Consider the following 17,820-nt stretch of genomic DNA (forward strand, 5'->3'; position numbering starts at 1 on the left):
AGCCTTCTGGGTGGAAAACAGGCTACACGACACTTTCTCTGAAAGATGATACTGTGATCAACATTCCTGCTTTCCTTAGTGCTTAGTGCTTCCCTTAATGCTGTGAGCACGAGGACCCCACGCCCTCTGCCCAAATGTGCCAAATGCGATGACAACTGTCACTTGTTCCCCGCATTTTAGCCAGTCTGGGATCTTTGTAGTAGCCTCTGTGTGCTGAAGAAGGAAGCACCTTTGATAAAGGGTGAGAGCTACCCTTCCCTGCCCACATAAGGATAAGTGTGTCGAATATGATTGGAAATTATACTGATTTAGGAAAATGATAGTAGTAGATTCTCCTCTAGAGTCTATGGCCACTTCAGCCACAGAGAGTTGGCCAGGTTTCCCATCCCAAGCATGAATTTCCCATTGAGCAGGCCTTCGGTCCAATTCTTGCAGAGGCAGGGGGATCTGTCTGAGTTCAAGGCCAGCCTGGTCTACATTGCACGTTCCAGGCCAGCCAAAGCTACACAGAGAAAATCTTGTCATGAACCCACCCCCCATAAAAAGATGTGTACTATATATGTTGTGTGTGTGTGTGTGTGTGTGTGTGTGTGTGTGAGAGAGAGAGAGAGAGAGAGAGAGAGAGAGAGAGAGAGAGAGAGAGAGAGGTGATAATGCTCCTTTCAAGGACCAAAGACTACCAAAATCTCTAGTACCAGGTATGGAAAACCTCCCTTTGTATTGTTGGTTTAGGAGTCCAAGGTTGCTTTTTTTTTATTTTAAAGATTTATTTCTTTTTATGTGCATTGGTGTTCTCCCTATATGTCTGTGAAAGGGTACCAGATCCTCAGGAAGTAGAGTTACAGATGGTTGTGAGCTGCCCTGTGGATGCTGGGAACTGAACTCGGTCCTCAGGACAGTGCTCTGAACCACTGAGCTGTCTCTCCTGCCCAGGTTGTTCTCTTCTCAAGTACGATCCAGGTTATGTGTCAAGGTACTTAAATGCTGAGGAGGCTTCACCTCCTTCTGTCAGAGAAACTGCAATCCAATGGAATGTTCCAACAGGACACAGGGCAGGGTCAGCTGGAGACTGAATGACTTGGATTGGAATTCCTGGTCTTCTTGTTTTACTTTCCTCCGGGGCTCTGTGGAATTTACTGAAACGCAATAATGTCACCTATCAAGAGCCTGGTGCAATACAAGAACCTCCTCTGGGCTGGAACACAGCTTAGCAGAACAGACTGTCTTTATACCTCAGCCTCTAAGAATTGCCACTTCCGCAAGTTGGTTAGCATTCTAAGTGAGATGTGATGTGACAAGAAAAATACCAGTTGGGTGCAGGATTTTGGTATTCTGTTTGTCGTTGTGGTTTTATAGAGCTCTAGCTGTCCTGGAACTCTTTATGGAGACTAGACTGGCCTTGAACTCAGAACTCAGAGATCCTCCTACATTGGCCTCCATGGTGTTAGGATTAAAGAAGTGTGCTACCACCATGCTGGGTCAGGACTCCCAAATTCTAACCTGTTGTGCAACATGATCTCAGAGAAATAAGTCCTTTTCCCTCTGGACCTGAAGACTGTGTAAAAAAATCTGGAGGTTGCACTACACTGCTGCCCCTGGTGTGGACATTAGGTACAAGCATGCAGTTATTCCAAATGTACGTTCTGGGATGCCAAGATGGCTCAGCAGGTAAAGGCACTTGCTGCTAAGCTTGAAGGTGTCAACTTGATTCCTAGGTCCCACCTGGTGAAAAGAGAAACTGATATATATTCTCTCTCTCCCTCTCCCTCCTACTCCCTCCCCCACCTTTCTCTCTCTCAGCTGGGAGTTGTGGTACATGCCTTTACCCCAGAGCTTGGGAGGTGGAGGCAGGTAGATCTGAGCTCCAGACCTGCTTTGGATGCATAGTGAAATTCTGTTTGTTTTGTTTTTTTGTTTTTTGCATTTGGTTTTTTCGAGACAGGGTTTCTCTGTATAGCCCTGGCTGTCCTGGAACTCATTCTGTAGACCAGGCTGGCCTCAAACTCAGAAATCTGCCTGCCTCTGCCTCCCAAGTGCTGGGAGAAACTATTTTATAAGTGAAGAACAGGAGGCTGGAGAAATGGCTCCCAGCCACCACGTGGTGGTTCACAACCATCTGTGCAGCTACAGTGTACTCATATACATATAATAAAATGAACAAATCTTAAAAAAATAAATAGACAGTGGTGGCACACACCTTTAATCCCAGCACTTGGGAGGCAGAGGCAAGAATTTTTCTGAGTTTGAGGCCAGCCTGGTCTACAGAGTGAGTTCCAGGACAGCCAGGGCTACAGAACCATCTGTACATCTGTTGTACATCTGTTGAGACACCCTGTCTCAAAAAAAAAAAACCAAACCCAAAATTAATTAATTATAAAATGAATAGCAGGGATGATTAAAACATAATAAGTGCTTTAATTTGTTGAATGATGCTCTGTTCCTTCCTGATACTTAACCGCTTCCCTAAATACGCAGGCACTTACTCTAGGCTAGACCTGTCTAGGTACTGCAGGATACAGAAGTGAACACAACCTAGTTGACATTGTAGCTGGTCATGATAAACATAATGAAGTGCCTGTAATCTCGAGAGTGGGAGACTGAATCAGCAGTGTGGTCCTGACCTGGGACCATATCTGGTACCAGGCAAGCAAGAGAATCATAGCAAAACCTCTTGTCTAAACTACATAGAAGACTGGGGCAATGCCACATTCAGTAAAATGTCTGTGTGGAAGCCTGGGGACACACGTGCAGATACCCAGCACTGTAGGTAAGGAGCTACAGCCAGAGCTCAGGGCACTGCAATCCCATCTCTGAAGAGGTAGAGATAGCACAATCCCTGGGACTCCCTGGTTAGCTCTCTAGTCAAACCTGTACGAGAGCGTGACTCAGAAAACAAAGAGAAGGGGTTGAGATGGCCCAGTGGATAAACCTCATTCTTGCTACTAAGCATGTGGCCCTGGTTGTAAAGCCCTGAATCCACTTGAACGAAGGGTGCTATGGTGCGTGCCTGTAACTGAAGCTCTGTGGGAGCAGAGACAATGAGACTATGGAGTCTGTCAGGCTCCAGTTCTCAAACTGCGGGTCGTGGCCCCCACTGCCAAACCTCTATCTCAAAAAAAATTTATGATTCATAACAGTAGCAAAATTAGTTTTTAAAAGACTTAGTTTATGTATTAAGTACACAATTGCTCTCTTCTGACCCACCAGAAGAGGGCATCGGATCCCATTACAGATGGTTGTGAGCCACCGTGTCGGACCGGGAACTGAACTGAAGCACCTCTGGAAGAGCAGTCAGTGCGCTTAACCGCTGGGCCATCTCTCCAGCCCAACAAAAATATAGTTACGAAATAGCAATGAAAATAATTATGGCGGGAGGTTACCCAGCATGAGGAACTGTACTAAAAGGTCGAAGCATTAGGAAGGTTAAGAACCGCTCGGGACTACTTAAAAAAAAACCACAGTGAGCCACAGGTTCAGAAAGAGACTCAAAAACTAATGTGGAGAGCAGTAGAAGACAGCAGCAGATATCAACACCTGAACACGGACACACACACACACACACAAAGTCAGGAACCAAAAATAAAAAAAAAAAAAAAAAAAAAATCAGGGAAGGGGGGTGGGCTGCTTGGCTCCCAGCGACGTCACGGGCGTTCTGTGACGCGCTCTTCTGTGACGGCGGCGGCAAGAGCACAGCAGCGGGAGGGTCGCAGACGCCAGGGCTGAGTCGGCCGCGCCGCCCGGGGCTCACGCAGGGTCCTACCCGGCGGCGCGAGGCAGCTGAGGGAGGGCCGAGGGCTTTGGCTGCGGCGACTTCGGCTTCCCAGAGGGGTAGCCCGGGTCAGGATGCGGCGGAGCCCCCGCCCAGGCTCGGCCGCATCCTCTCACAATCACACACCCAACTTCTACAGCGAGAACAGCAATAGTTCCCACAGCGAGACTACGGGGGACAGCAATGGGCGCCGGTCCGCTGGGCCGGAGCTCGGGGAGCCCGAGGGCAGAAGGGCCCGGGGCTCGAGCTGTGGTGAGCCCGCCTTAAGCCCAGGAGTGCCCGGAAGAGACACATGGGCAGGAAGCTCTCGGCCGAAGCTGGCGCCTCGGAGCCACAATGGGCAGACCGCCTGTGGCGCGGCAACCGTGAGGGGCGGGGCCTCGGGTGCGGGCGGGGTCGAACCCGGGGGCGAGAGGGCGGGGCGGGGCGGGGCGGGGCCCGGCGCGGACCCCGGGGCAGAACCGACCTGGCGCCTGAGGGGGCGTGTCCACCACGCGACCCTCAGGAGCGAGCTCGGTGCCATGGCCGGTCCCGGGAGGGGGCGGAGGAGATCCAGTGCCTGGGCGTGGCTGAGGAGGTGCCGCAGGGCCGGCGTGAGTGGCAGCCTGGACCCTGGTCCGGTCGCACCGGGGCTCAGACTGGGGCGGTTTCTAACTGATTGAGACTCTCCAGCTCCGGGTCTGGGGGTGTGCAGGGAGTGTGACATGGGGGTGCGGCAGGACCAAAGGCCTGTTTGAGGGGCTGCCCAGCTGTTTGGCACTAGGGTCAGGAGCCTGCGCCCGGGCCCCGAGGGGAAGAGCGGGCCTGCGGTGCACAAAACCTCAATGGAGCCCTGGGCTCTCGCAGAACCGTCTGGATCTCCTGTAGTCCTGGAGGAACAACTCAACCTTCTCCCGATCCTGGATCTGAGGCAGGAGATGCCTCCCCCGCGGGTGTCCAAGAGCTTCCTGAGTACGAGCCAGGCCAGCCCCATCCCCTCTGACCTTGGCACTCGGAACCCCAGTTCTGCTCCGAATCTGGCTCCGAGAATCCAGCCTGACCCCCTTGACCTCTGCTCTCGGACCCCTGCCCCCCGTCCCCAGTTCTCCTCCTCGAGCCCGCGTCCTAGTGTGCAACCTCAGCTCAGGTCGTTTCCCCGACCTACCCTTGCCTTCTGAGCCCCAGGCCCCTGTCCTCCGCACTCCCACCCCCAGCCCCCACCCCGGCTTCTCTCGAGCCCTTCTGAACCTGCACTACCTCACCTGCGCGGATCGCCCCCTCTGAGCTGCTTCTCCGGTCTCCGTCCCTAGGCCTCCTCTTTCAGGTGCTGAGCGTGTTGTTATCCCTGGTAGCCGACGGGCTGGTCTGTGTGTACAGGTCAGAGGGAGTGGCAGGGCTCAGGGGAGGGCAGCAGGGCTGGGCCACACCAAGGCCACAGCGGATCCAGAAGTGGTTGAGCTGTGATCCCAGAAACTGGGCGGGTCCAGGGTCCCCAACGCGGGACCCTGAGGTCGAGCCTTGAGAGGATTAGGCCCTGTAGGCATCAGCTTCCACCTTGGTTCTTCAGGGAAATCTGCTCCATCCGCTTCCTGTTCACTGCCTTGTCGCTCCTGAGCATCTTTCTGGCAGGTGATTCCCTGGGGCCCCAGCTCTGCAGATTTGCAGCCAAGCCCAGCTCCCCGCCCCCCACCATCGACACTCCCACTTGGTCTCCCACCTGCAGCCCCAGCTTCCCCCCACCCCCAACTCCCTGCTGTCTCCCTTGTCTTCTTATCTCAGAAGACACCTTTCCCCCTTTCTTTCTCCAGCACTCTGGTGGGGGCTCCTGTACCTGATTCCTCCTTTGGAGAATGTGAGTTGGGGAGACCTCTGTCCCCAGGTGGGATGGATGTTGTGTATGTGGGGGGCATCCCTGGACTGCTGGGAGGGGCAGTGTAGGAAGCCCTGAGTATAATCCCCCTGGGCCAAGGGGGGAGGGTACTCACTGATCCCTTCCTCCACAGGAACCTAAGGAGATGCTGACTCTAAGGTGAAAGGGCAGCTGGGGTGGGCCTGGGCAACGCTGACAATGCCTCTGTGGGTGCTTTCTGAGAGGAATGCACAGGGACAGGTAGCTAACCGCAGGGTACCTGCCTCCCAACTATAGCCAATACCACCACCGCGTGCACTCCCAGGGCCAGCAACTGCAGCAGCTCCAGGCAGAACTGAATAAACTCCACAAGGAGGTGTCCAGTGTTCGTGCAGCCCACAGTGAGGTGAGTTCCATACACAGGAGAGGCTGGGAGGGGAGGCTGGGGCCCAGCTGGGAGGCTCATGGGCCTAGCTGTGTTCACTTGGAAGGCTGCTCTGAAAAGATCTCATCCTGGGTCCCACCCTTAAGTTCTTACTTCAGAGTATCAAGTTAACTGAGGAACGGGCCTACCTGTACACTAGCTCACAATCCCCCTGCCTCTCTAGAGAGTGGCCAAGCTCGTGTTCCAGAGGTTGAATGAGGACTTCGTACGCAAACCTGACTATGCACTGAGCTCTGTGGGTAAGACAGATGTGTGGAAAGAGCTGGAGTGATGTCATAGACAGCCATTCTACCACACGGGTGAGAAGTCCCTGTAGGAACCCCTGAAAGTGACTTGTGCCCGTTGCAGGAGCCTCCATCGACCTGGAGAAGACGTCCAGTGACTACGAGGACAGGAATACTGCCTACTTCTGGAACCGCTTGAGTTTCTGGAACTATGCCCGCCCGCCCTCTGTCATATTGGAGGTGGGCCTGGAGCCAGAGTGCTTGGGGACGGTACCAAGGGGCAAGAGCTGGGGTAAAAACAAGAATCAGCTTGGTGCAGGGTGGAGTGGAGCCCAGGTCAGTTTGGCTTCAGGGGGTGCACCCCACTGGAAGCAGTCTGGCATAGTGTGATAGGGCACTAGCCAGGCAGAGTCGGGACTTAAAATGAAGAGAACTATAAGCATTGCCTCATCGGCTGGGCAAGAACCAGGGCAGAAGGCAGAGCTGTGGGCTGAGCAGTGGTCCTAAGACTGGTCTTCTGGGTTTGCCTTACGTTCTGACGGTACCCCTGCCCAAATCCTTGCAGCCAGATGTGTTCCCTGGAAATTGCTGGGCTTTTGAAGGTGATCAAGGCCAGGTGGTGATCCGACTGCCAGGCCATGTGCAGTTAAGTGACATCACCCTGCAGCACCCCCCACCTACTGTGGCACACACCGGAGGAGCCAGCAGTGCGCCTCGGGACTTTGCCGTCTATGTGAGTGGGGCTGAGGCCTGGAGGCAGGGGAATTCTGGCGAGAGAACACTGGGCAGTGGGGTTCTGTCTCTGTTTGCTCGTCTATAAACTGGACATACTTCCGTCTGCCTCACAGGCTGCTCTAAACATAAAAGAAACTTATTTTTTAAATGTATGTGTTTTTGCCTCTGTGCACCACATGTATGCTTAGTGCCTCAGGAAATCAGGTGTTAGACACTCTGGAAATGGAGTTAAGGATGGAGTTAAGGACAGTTGGAAGCCACCATGTGGGTGCTGGACGCCCATCCAGGATCCTCTGTAAGAGCAGTCTTTCTAGCCTTGCTTTGTTGCTTAAGACAGGCTTACTCTGTGAAGCTCAGGTTGACTTAAACTTAACAATCTTGGCTTAGCATCGCTGGTTCTAGGACATCCTGGCTACTGGTTTCTTTAAGCCTATGTCCCACACTACACACCTGACCATAAGAACATACACCAGAGCACGTGTAGCTGTTGAACAGCTGCTTTCTCTCCCCTCTCTCTGGCCCTCACTGTCCTCCCACACACTTCATCCACCAGGGGCTCCAAGCTGATGACGAGACTGAAGTGTTCTTGGGAAAATTCATCTTTGATGTGCAGAAATCTGAAATTCAGACTTTCCACCTCCAGGTGTGTTTATCTCTAGGGTGGGGGTTGGGGGGGAGGGTGACAGGGCTAAGATGTCTGGGCGGGATGGGGAGGACAATCCTGACAGAGCAGTTCCTGGCATGATCCATTTGTCTCCCCAGAATGACCCTCCATCTGCCTTCCCCAAGGTGAAGATCCAGATTCTAAGCAACTGGGGCCATCCGCGCTTCACATGCTTATATCGAGTCCGTGCCCATGGTGTGCGGACCTCAGAGTGGGCAGACGATAATGCCACGGGGGTCACAGGGGGACCCCATTAAAAATGCTGATGGTTGGAGTAGAATCGAGGTTTGTGCTGAAGAAGTGCATAGGCGCCGGGAGCTCATCTTTTGGGGAAAGGCCCTCCTGCCTGTGGTACCGCATTATGACAAGGGATGCCCCTCAACTTGCCTGGGCAAGTCCTGAGTCATTGTAGCATTGTTGGTTACAGAGAAGGTGCTGTGGAGAGTCTACACTGTAAATGACACAGCTTGATTCTCAGCACAGAAGGAAACCTGCTTCAGTCAAGTACTAGTGAAAAGTCTCACCAGAATGGGGCCTTCCTCAAGAGGCCCCTTCAACTGGCGCTGCCAGGCAGCTGAGGGCATACTTGTGCTTACTTCTTACCCGCAGTTCCTGGAAATGCCCTCAGTGCCTGCTAGCACAGAGTTCCTAAGGGTAGAAAGGAAGGACTGGGCGTCAGCAGGTGGCTCCATGGTTAAAAGGCCTGACTGCTCTTCCAGAGGACCTGAGTTTACTTCATAGCACTCGCACGGTGGCTCACAACCACCTGTAACTCCTGTTCTAAGGAGTCTGATGTCCCCTCCAGCCTCTCAGGCACTAGGCATACATGTGGTACATAAAGCCAAAACATCCAAACACATAAAACTCTTAACAAGACCTGAGGTTTGGGCTGGTGAGATATCCTGTCTCAGCAGGGGAAGGCCATTCAACCTGAGGGTTAGAATTTAATCCCTGGGATCCACATGGTGGAAGAAAACCAACTCCATAAAAGTTGTCCTCTGACCTCCGCACACTGTGGCACTTACACAAAATGTGATTTAAAAGGGGGGGAGGTCATTAAGATGACTCAAGTAGGCTAAAGGGGCTTGGCGTCAAGTCTTAGTGACCTGAGTTCAATCTCTGGGGCCCATACAACAGAGCTAACTCCCACAGGTCGTCTTTTGACCTCCATGTATATATACGGTGGAATATACTCCGGCTCACATACAAAATAAATGTGAGAACAAGTTTAAGATTAAAAAAATAGAACTAAAGTCTGGCATGGCAGTGCCCAGATGCCTGTACCCCTGGCACTCAGGAGGCAGAGGTAGGATTTCTGCAATGTTGTAGCCAGGAGAGGCAGGACTACATGGAACCTGTCTTCAAAAGCAGATGAAAGAAACAGAACTAAAGGCTGGGCCTGACAGGACACACCATTAATCGCAGCATTTGGGAGGCAGAGGCAGGCAGTACTAGGCCAGCCTGGTCTACATAGTAAAACCCTGTCTCCAAAAATATCAAGATGAAAAAAATAATTAAAAAGGACTAATGCTGGCAGTGTAGCCCGGTGATGGAGCAGGCAAAGCACACGTTTGCCTGGTGTGGAAGGGTCCATGTCCTGTATCTAGAGAGATGACTCAGTGGTTAAGAGCACAGGCTGCTCTTTCAGAGGACCAGGATACAATTCCCAGCAGCCACATGGCAGCTCACACTAACTCCAGTTGCAAGGGATCTGACACCCTTACATAGACATGCACATAAGCAAAACACCAATGCCCAGAAAATACAAGTAAACAATTTTAAAAAGTCCCTAGTTCACATACACAAAGGGCAGTTTTGCCATAGGAAACAAAATCTTTAAGACTTTTCATACATTATTTTTCACTCCCCTTCTAAGGCTGGCCTAGAATTCACTATGCAGCCCAGGTTTTTGTTTTTGTTTTGTTTTTCGAGACAATAGCCCAGGTTATTAAAGCTGAAGGTTGTACTCCTGCCTCAGCCACTTCAGTGCCAGGACTGCAGATATGAACCTCCTCGCTTGGCTTCTGTTCATACTTTAAACATGTATGATTGTGCACACCATTGCTAGAGTGGCGATCAGAGGACAGCTCTGCAGTTCAGTCTCTCCTCCTGCCTTAACATGGCTCCAAGGAGGAGGAGGATTCAGGTTGTTAGGCGTACACAGCAAACACTATACCCAGTGAGCAACTTGCAATGTCCTCTGTATGCTTTTGTAGCTCTGGCTATCAAACTACCTGTGTGGTAGAAGATGCCCCTAAACAGATTCAAAGATAAGCTAGCTACATGGTAAAGCCTGACTCCAGCATGCTTTAGGCCCTAGATATAATCCCCAGCCCCAAACACAAAACAAAAGCAGCCACTGAGGAGGTGTATATATTATTATTGATATATGAATACATTTTTTAAAAGGTTAATATATATAAAAAATAGATTTGTATATCGAGTATAAAATCATAAAAGATAAGAGCTGAGGGGAAAATACTTTCAACATGTCAAGAACAACAGAATAAATTTCTAACACATACAGATCACGAACAGGTTACTGAGAAATAAGGAATGTGTGTGAAATAAAAGAAGTGGAACCTAGAAATGAGATCTTGGGAAGAAGGTGAGCATAGGCCATCAGACGGGATGAACTAGACCACACCTCTCCACAGAGGCAGTCTATAATAACTGCAAACACTCCAAATATCACATGCAATCTAGCATTTGCACAATGAAAAACCAATTCCTCAAAAAGTGTCTAAGCACAGAAAGATGAATCTCTGTAAGGAAGGGAATTACTAAACTCTGGTATATTCTTACAAAAGAATAGATATGAAAAAGAGGAGGCAGTAAGTTCTGGTGGATAAGGCTTCCAAAATAAATGCAAACCAGATACAAACAGTGTATGTGTTAGCTTTTTAAAGTTGTTCTGTCTGACCTGAAACCCAGTGTACCTCAAGTCCATATCAGACTCTCAGCAATCATGTGTGGGACTTCTGAGTGTTAGGAATGCAACCATGAGCCACCAATCTTTGTTTCCATTTTCTATTTTTATATAATACCGATATCTGCAACAATGTTTCATTAAATTAGAGAATGAATTTTAAAATCCTCTGTGCCTCCTAGGAGCTGGGTTGCACGCACACTGTGCCCCTACCAGGACTGATGAGCAGGTTGTGTGAAATTTTAACTCTGCATTTAGGAGCTCCCTCCCTCCACCCTACAAACAAAACCAGTTTTGCTAAACAAGGCACTAAGTTAACCATAGTTCCAGCTACTCCAGGACCTTGAGCCCAGAGAGTCTAAGGCAGTCTGGACAAAGTGGTTAGGATGTGCAATGAATATGCATGTGAAATCTTCAATATAAAAAAGCCAGTTGAGGCATGGTTATAATCCTAGCACTTGGGAAGCTAGAGTAGGAAGAGCAGGAATTCAAGTTATGCTTGGCAATACAATGTAGGGCCAGCCTGGGCTATATGAGATTGTATATTAAAAAAGCAAATAAAAAAAAATCAGGACTATAATCCAGACATGGTAGCATATGCCTGTAATTCTAGCATCTAAAGTTGCCGCAGGATGGTAAACTGCAGGCCATCCTGAGCTACAAATGTTCCCAAGAAACAAAGGGACAGAGCTAACACAGGAAGTCTAACAGCCCTTACTCTGCTCTAAAACATCATTCTCTCCTGTTTGCTTTCTTATAAGGTAGCACGTTCTACCTTGTTCATGGCTGCAGCTCTGCTTGTCCCAGAGGGCAGGACAACCACATGCTTACTTTATATACAAACTTTGTCTTTTCAAAGTATGTGACGAGTGAATAGACTCAGGTTGCTTGAATGGGGTTATCAGACCAAAGGGATCTTTTACTCCACAAGGTCAAGGCAAGTGTGGCTTTCTGTAGCGGTCTACAACTCTGAGAGAAAGGGGTGATATCTTTACTAGTCTTTCTTTCCTGACTGAGAGGGAGCCAGGCAGGCATGTCAAAGAGCAGCCACAGCAGAAGCACATATGAAAGTATCAATTATGAAGTGGGAAGGACGTGCACGGATGGCCCGTGCCCAGAGGATGGAGCACTGCAGGAGGAGGACTGACTGTAGCCTCTTCCAAGGGAACCTAGGCCTGTGGGGCCTGGGCGGGGCCCTTGGCCGGGGTTGGAGGTGCCTTTAACGGGGCCCAACCGTGGGCTTTGAAGTAGGAAACCATCTGCGTAGGCACTTCTGCAAGCACAGTCTGCGCAAGTGTCTCCCGTGGAGCCTGCCAGGAGGGGAACGGCAAGATCAGTGAGGGTCTGTAAGGTCCCCAGGGTTTACATCCTACCCAAAACATCACCTCTCCCAGACGCTGATTAAAAAGGCTTTATCTACTGGCTCTCAACCCCATTACCACCCTGCAAACTCTTCCCCACTCACATTCTGAAATCGTCGATAAGGCACAAACTGCACTATGTCTCGGGCAGCTGCTTCTCCGGAGCGTGTGCGAAGAGGGCTGCCATCAGCATCCAGCTGTTCCATGACCTCAAAGTCGGCACCACCCACACCCACAATGATCACGGACATGGGCAGCTTTGAGGCTTCCACCACAGCTTTACACGTGGCCTCCACATCTGTCACAGCGCCATCAGTCAAAAGCAACAGTACGAAGTATTGCTAGAGACAAGTCGATTCACATACTAAGGCAGATTGTCTTTCCCAACCCCCTCCCAACAAACCAGGTGCACATTCCCACGGCCAGGACGCCCTTCTGCATAGTCCCTGCCAGCTCAGCATCACGCTGTGCACAGCTCTTACCGAGGCAGTCCTCTGCTGGGCAGCCTGGGCTGCAAACCTGGCCACGTGGTTGATGATGGGTGCAAAGTTGGTGGGGCCATAGAGACGGACTTGGGGCAGGGCTTGACGGTAGGCGTCTACGATACCCTGAATGCCTGCAGAGAGAAGCAGAAAATACTTACACCTCATGGGATTAAGTTAGACTTAAAAATCAGCCCATCTTAGCTCAGAAAGTTTAGAAACTCGGAAATGTCTTACACTTGTATCTCAGGATACAATTCTATCCAACAATAAGGGGCAGATGAGATAGGACTTGCTATATATAACATCCTGAATTAAAACCCAGAATAAGTTCACTTCTGCACTGGGGAGTCGTCGAGCCTGGTTAGCTCAGTCCTTTGGAAGCTGAAGAGGATTGCGTAGTCAAGAGAGCCTGGCATAGACTAAGACTCTTTTGTTTTGTTTTTTGGATTTGGTTTTTTGGAGACAGCTTCTCTGTGTGGCCCCGGCTGTCCTGGAACTCACTCTGTAGACCAGGCTGGCTTCGAACTCAGAAATCTGCCTGCCTTTGCCTCCCAGATTGCTGGGATTACAGGTGTGCGCCACCACCGCCCAGCTGAGTACGACTCTTTAAAAAGAGAATATGGCCCATGAGATGGTTCAGCAGGTAAGGCGCATGCTGCCCAAGCTCAGAAGCCTGGGCCCCATCCACAGACCTTGTGAAGATGGAGGGAGAGCACTGCCCCGGAAGACCCACCTGCCTTGGCCTCCCAAATGCAGGGATTAAAGGAGTGAACCACCACGCCAGGCCTGGGACACAAGTTTAAGGCTAGCCCACAAAGTTCTAGGCCACCCTAGCCAGGGTACAGAGAAAGACTGTCTCAAGAAAGCAAAAAAAATGGCCGGGCGGTGGTGGTGCACGCCTGTAATCCCAGCACTCTGGGAGGCAGAGGCAGGCGAATTTCTGAGTTTGAGGCCAGCCTGGTCTACAGAGTGAGTTCCAGGACAGCCAGGGCTACACAGAGAAACCCTGTCTCAAAGAAACAAAACAAACAAAACAAAACAAAAAATTGTAACCCTCCACACAAATATCCTTACCATGCAGTTCCAATGATTCTAGAATTCCTATGACTATTGTAACTTTTCTCTAAGTCTGATGTCTTGTTTTTTAAGACACACTCATGCTCTATAGCCTAGGCTAGCCTTGATTAATAATTTTTCTTCCTTTACAATGATTACATAAACACCTAAATATAATTTACATCAAAATATGAAGTGAAAGAAAAGTTTTAAAATGGAGACCAAATCCTCATGTGGCATCCCATTAGCTGTACACTTAGCATTTGTGGCTTTGGCAGGAAGGTTACTTGGTGTCCAAAGCCAGCTTTGGTTGAAGAGTGAGTTCTAGAACAGTCTGGCCAAGAGTGAGCTCTGTCTAAAACTGAAAGGAGATAGAAACTGTGGTTAAGAGCCTGAGCTGCTCTTGCAGAGGACCTGAGTTCCGTTCCCAGCACTCATGTCAGGGGCTCACAGCTATCTGTAACTCCAGCTCCAGAGATCTGATACGCGCGCGCGCACACACACACACACACACACACACACACACACACACACACACACGAATAAGATAAAGAGCAAGGCCAGAGAGCAGTTTCCACTTTAACTAGGCGTCCTGTGGAAGTGCTAGGAAGGTGCAAATCTTGGGACTTTACAAAGACAGCCTGGGAAGCTTCCACAGAGCATCTGCCTGCTCGGGCTGGGCTGGAGTCAATAAGAGAGTGCTGACCCATCTAGTGAAAAGCTCTGGATTTGATCCTTAGCGAGACGGTCGCTGGCCCAGCCCTTTTCCATGTTTTTATTTTGAGACCAAGGTGCCGGGCAGGCCTTGAACTATTGTCTCCCTTGCCTCAGGATGCCAAGTAGCTCTGCCACTAGGCCCAGGAAATGTTAGCTTTAATCTTGAAACCAAAGCACACAGAGGTAAGCAACTTGCCCCAAGACTTTCAGCAATAAAATGAATTCATCTTCATTGGGCTCTAACCTCCATTTCTCTGTACAAAGGGGCTGGATCCCCCTCCCAGTGGTCTGTACCCACAAACGCTCATTCCTCAGGTGTGGAAGTGTTCCACCCTGGAGAGTAAGGATTTACCTGCACAATACGGATTACTGGGATTGAAGTTCAAGGCAAACTCATGTGAGACCTGAGGGCAGGATGAGAGTGGAGTGAGCCAAGCTGGGGTGTGACCCTCTCACACTAGCACACAAGCTGGGGTGTGACCCTCTCACACTAGCACACCGGGACCAGGACTGGACGGCTGCAGTTTAAACCCAGCCTGAGCTATACAGTGAGCTGATCACGGCTGGGCAGAAGGGCACATTTTTAATGCCAGCACAGAGGGGCATTAGGATCACTGTATACCAAGGCCAGCCAAACAAACAAACAAAACCAAAAAAGGAAAAAAATGAGATCCTTCCCACATTCCCAGCCCCCTCGCCCCCAACACACACTTTCTGCCCCCACAACTCCTCAAACATGGTCTCTGCAGGCCAGGCTGGCCTTGAACTCAGAGAGATCCCCTTGCTGCTGCTTCCCAAGTGCTGGGATAAAGACACGCCTGAACTCACCAAAGAGTTTGGGTCTGTCTGTCTGTCTGCTTTGTTGTTTTGAGACAGGGTCTCATTATGTAGCTCTGGGTGTCCTAGAACTTACTATGTAGACCAGGCTGGCCTCAAACTCATAGATATTGGCCTGGCTCTGCCTTCCGAGTGCGGGGATTAACAGTGTGCATCACCATGCCTGGCTAAGGCTTTAATTTTTATTTATGTTGATGCCTTTTGTGTGCACACCCAAAGACATCAGAAGAACGCATTTGGTTCCCATTAGAGCAGGAGTTATAGGTAGCTAACCGCCCTATGTGGGTAATGGTAATTTGGTTATTTAGAAAAGAGGCAACTGCTAATTCCACTACTGAGACATCTGTGTAGAAACACCCCCAAGCCCTTTACAGGCCAAGACAAAGGGCACTCTCAGGGTCCAGGTGTAGCTGAGCAGAGTGCATGTTTAGCATTTTTAGGGCTCTGGGTTCAAGCCCAAAAGATACAAAATCAAACCATGGGCATTCTGATATACGCCAGGATTCCAACAGGAGCTGTTAGCCCTGAGCTTGCAGTATATACACTTGTAAGAATAGATCCCTGTATCTCTCCTTGAAGCTGGGTGCCAAGTGATAAATACATTTACCAGACTCTGGACTTAGGATCCTGACACCAAAAAGAGAATAGGGGGAGGGAAGAAGAGAGCTTACCTGCCAATCAGGGGGCACCTGGGCTCCAAATCCAAATGCTGGAAACAGCTTGTCTCTGTGGGGGACAAGGAACTGTAAAAGAGGCAGCGGGAGGATGGAGTCTAGAAGCTGAGCTGCATTAGGGAGTGGAGAGGCCTGGGCCTGGGACTCACGAGTCATAGTCTTGAACCACGCTGCCCACACTCCACAGTGCTGTCAGATATTCGTTGACTCCAGTAGGGCTCAGATAATGCAGGGAGTCAGGTGAGGATGGGTCGCCATTGGAGCCAGTGAAGTCCACACCCACCTGGGAAGAGAGCAAGCTTGGAGCTGAGGCTGTCTAGCCTGAGGCCTCTTCACCGGCCCCAGGAAGGCTCTCCCATTCAACTTACAGTAAAGTTGATCTGGCAGCCTCCCATCACATAGTCCAGGAAGGAATACTCTGTCTCCACCTGCAGATGAAACCAGGCTAACCAGGCTAACCAGGGTTAACAGGGCTAGCATCTCAGAGCCTAGAGCTCGGAGCCCAGAGCGCAGAGCCTGGGTCACATGGGTCCCCAGCTTACCCGGCAAGCCTTGACACGGATGGTTCCAGAGTTTCTGTAGCTTTTCTTTCTCTGCTGCTTCTCAGGGTGGACACATTCAAACTCAGCCTAGTGGGGCGAAAAATTAAAGAAAGCCGCCACAGCATTAGCGAGGACCTAAGCCACGCTCTCCGGACTTCCCTCTGGCAGCCGCTGAAGCACCATAGGCAGTCAACACCTACCGGGGCTGCTTGCAGTTGGGCCAAGGTAGTGTGGAAGGTACCAATGAGGTCATGTGACCCGTCACTGTCGTAGTCTGAGCAGCGTACCTGAGAGAGGGCGTGTGTATGTATAAAGGAGAGGCATGGCAGGCAAGGAGTCTCTTCCCAGGACCCCTTCCTTCCCTAGATCCGTCCACAGTTAACTCACCTGGATGGGTGTGCTGAGGTCCCCGCCGCAGAAATGCTGAAGAGAGACTGAGAAGCGCTTCCAGGTAGGGTTCAGGTTGTTCTTGACTACCTGGGGTGGAGAGGAGAGCTCTGGCCTGGCCTGTGAAGAGCTCCCCCTGTCTCCGCCCACCAACAGTCTTTTTCTCTCACTTCCCAAACTTGCTAATCACAAGCCCCATAGCCTCTCTCCTCTACCAAGCCAAGCAACACCAGGAGTCACCTCAGTTCTATATGCAAGCTGCCACTTCCCATCACCCTGCCGGAAGAACTCCAAGAATGGATCAGATTTTCCTAGGAAGTCCTGCAGAAGCCAAAGAGACCCGAGTTATAAGACTAAGGAAGACAGCCAGGGCAGCAGTCCGCTGGAATCCTTGAATCCTCAGGGTCTCCTTCCAGACACACCTTCTTATCCAGGTTTCTAGCTTCTACCTCCATGGTTACTACACGACTGTCCTTTAGCTCCTGAGCTGAAACCTAGGTAGAAAAGAATGTATCACCTCGGGAATTATCTACTCCACAGATGGCTTCCCTGCCCAGGGTTTCTTTCTTACTGTAATGGTACCCCGCCCTGCAGGTTTCCCAGGCCTCAACATCAAGGGTAGAGTCAGCGTCTGGCTGGATACAATCTGGGGAAAGCGAGGCAGGATCATGGTCAGCATCTTTCTCAGACAGGGTGGGGCCTTTAGGGGTCACCTGATTAACCCCAGCTGCTACTTACCTGACCGAGAGAGCACTCAGCTGCTCCTAGGAAGTCATCATCCCCCAGCTCTGGGGTCGTGTTGTCTATGTCATAGATCCCAAAGCGGAGCTTCTGGACCGTCTCAAAGTGGTATTCTATCTGCAGTGTCTTGGAGAATGCAGGGCTTGAACAATTACGAACACGTTCAGTCCGGCAAAGCTGTGGCGACAGGTCACTAGGAGTCAATGACAAACCTTCCACCCCAAACACAACACCACCCCCCTTGATGACCTTAACATTTAAGGTTCATCTCACCTCAGCCCAGGCCCCTCCCACATCCTGTAAAAGGACGCAGAGTGGGTCAGACTTGGAGCCGATGTCCTTGTCAATGAGATGGTCACAGGAAATGGACAGCTGAACCAAGGTCACACAGCGGGCCATCTGTGGGAAAAAGAGCTGGGTCAAGCA

The 17,820-nt window shown here is 50.7% G+C and overlaps 2 protein-coding genes across 7 annotated transcripts in view; one reads left to right on the plus strand and one right to left on the minus strand.

Annotated features, from left to right (window-relative positions):
- The first annotated feature begins 3,679 nt into the window (after positions 1–3,679).
- Positions 3,680–7,945, plus strand: Spag4 (sperm associated antigen 4). Of its 3 annotated transcripts, none has more exons than XM_052184075.1 (12): positions 3,680–4,153; positions 4,616–4,720; positions 5,059–5,125; positions 5,316–5,377; positions 5,557–5,600; positions 5,752–5,777; positions 5,895–6,003; positions 6,206–6,281; positions 6,391–6,506; positions 6,832–6,999; positions 7,555–7,644; positions 7,764–7,945. In XM_052184075.1, exons 1-12 carry the CDS (start codon positions 3,844–3,846, stop codon positions 7,920–7,922), a joined length of 1,332 nt encoding a protein of 443 aa, XP_052040035.1. In that variant the 5' UTR covers positions 3,680–3,843; the 3' UTR covers positions 7,923–7,945. The 3 variants fall into 3 exon arrangements, with proteins under 3 accessions (XP_052040035.1, XP_052040036.1, XP_052040037.1); XM_052184076.1 differs by having other exon boundaries at positions 3,680–4,021; XM_052184077.1 differs by having other exon boundaries at positions 3,966–4,134.
- Positions 7,946–10,025: 2,080 nt separating this feature from the next.
- Cpne1 (copine 1) overlaps positions 10,026–17,820 on the minus strand; it is a 40,775-nt gene continuing 32,980 nt past the window's right edge. For 3 of the 4 annotated variants that reach the window (XM_052184071.1, XM_052184072.1, XM_052184073.1), the window contains 15 exons: positions 17,668–17,793; positions 17,392–17,571; positions 17,225–17,299; positions 17,076–17,147; positions 16,894–16,974; positions 16,654–16,743; positions 16,467–16,553; positions 16,267–16,353; positions 16,093–16,152; positions 15,874–16,007; positions 15,722–15,776; positions 14,566–14,617; positions 12,438–12,571; positions 12,060–12,296; positions 10,026–11,904 (listed from right to left, as the gene is read on the minus strand). In XM_052184071.1, the coding sequence (XP_052040031.1) occupies positions 11,764–11,904; positions 12,060–12,296; positions 12,438–12,571; positions 14,566–14,617; positions 15,722–15,776; positions 15,874–16,007; positions 16,093–16,152; positions 16,267–16,353; positions 16,467–16,553; positions 16,654–16,743; positions 16,894–16,974; positions 17,076–17,147; positions 17,225–17,299; positions 17,392–17,571; positions 17,668–17,793 (1,611 nt within the window). In that variant the 3' untranslated portion in view covers positions 10,026–11,763. Of the gene's footprint in view, positions 11,905–12,059; positions 12,297–12,437; positions 12,572–14,565; positions 14,618–15,721; positions 15,777–15,873; positions 16,008–16,092; positions 16,153–16,266; positions 16,354–16,466; positions 16,554–16,653; positions 16,744–16,893; positions 16,975–17,075; positions 17,148–17,224; positions 17,300–17,391; positions 17,588–17,667; positions 17,794–17,820 lie in introns of those variants that run through there. The other variant, XM_052184074.1, reaches the window with a different exon arrangement.

This window comes from Apodemus sylvaticus, chromosome 5 (genome assembly GCF_947179515.1).
Source record: "Apodemus sylvaticus chromosome 5, mApoSyl1.1, whole genome shotgun sequence".
In the NCBI taxonomy this organism is placed as follows: Eukaryota; Metazoa; Chordata; class Mammalia; order Rodentia; family Muridae; genus Apodemus; species Apodemus sylvaticus.

Excerpts from the sequence above, each read along its gene's own strand:
- Spag4 (XM_052184075.1), top strand. The coding sequence starts at position 3,844 with ATGCGGCGGAGCCCCCGCCCAGGCTCGGCCGCATCCTCTCACAATCAC. Across the intron at positions 5,601-5,751 it reads TGATTCCTCCTTTGGAGAAT|GAACCTAAGGAGATGCTGAC; the intron begins GTGAGTTGGGGA and ends CTTCCTCCACAG. Across the intron at positions 7,000-7,554 it reads CTCGGGACTTTGCCGTCTAT|GGGCTCCAAGCTGATGACGA; the intron begins GTGAGTGGGGCT and ends TTCATCCACCAG.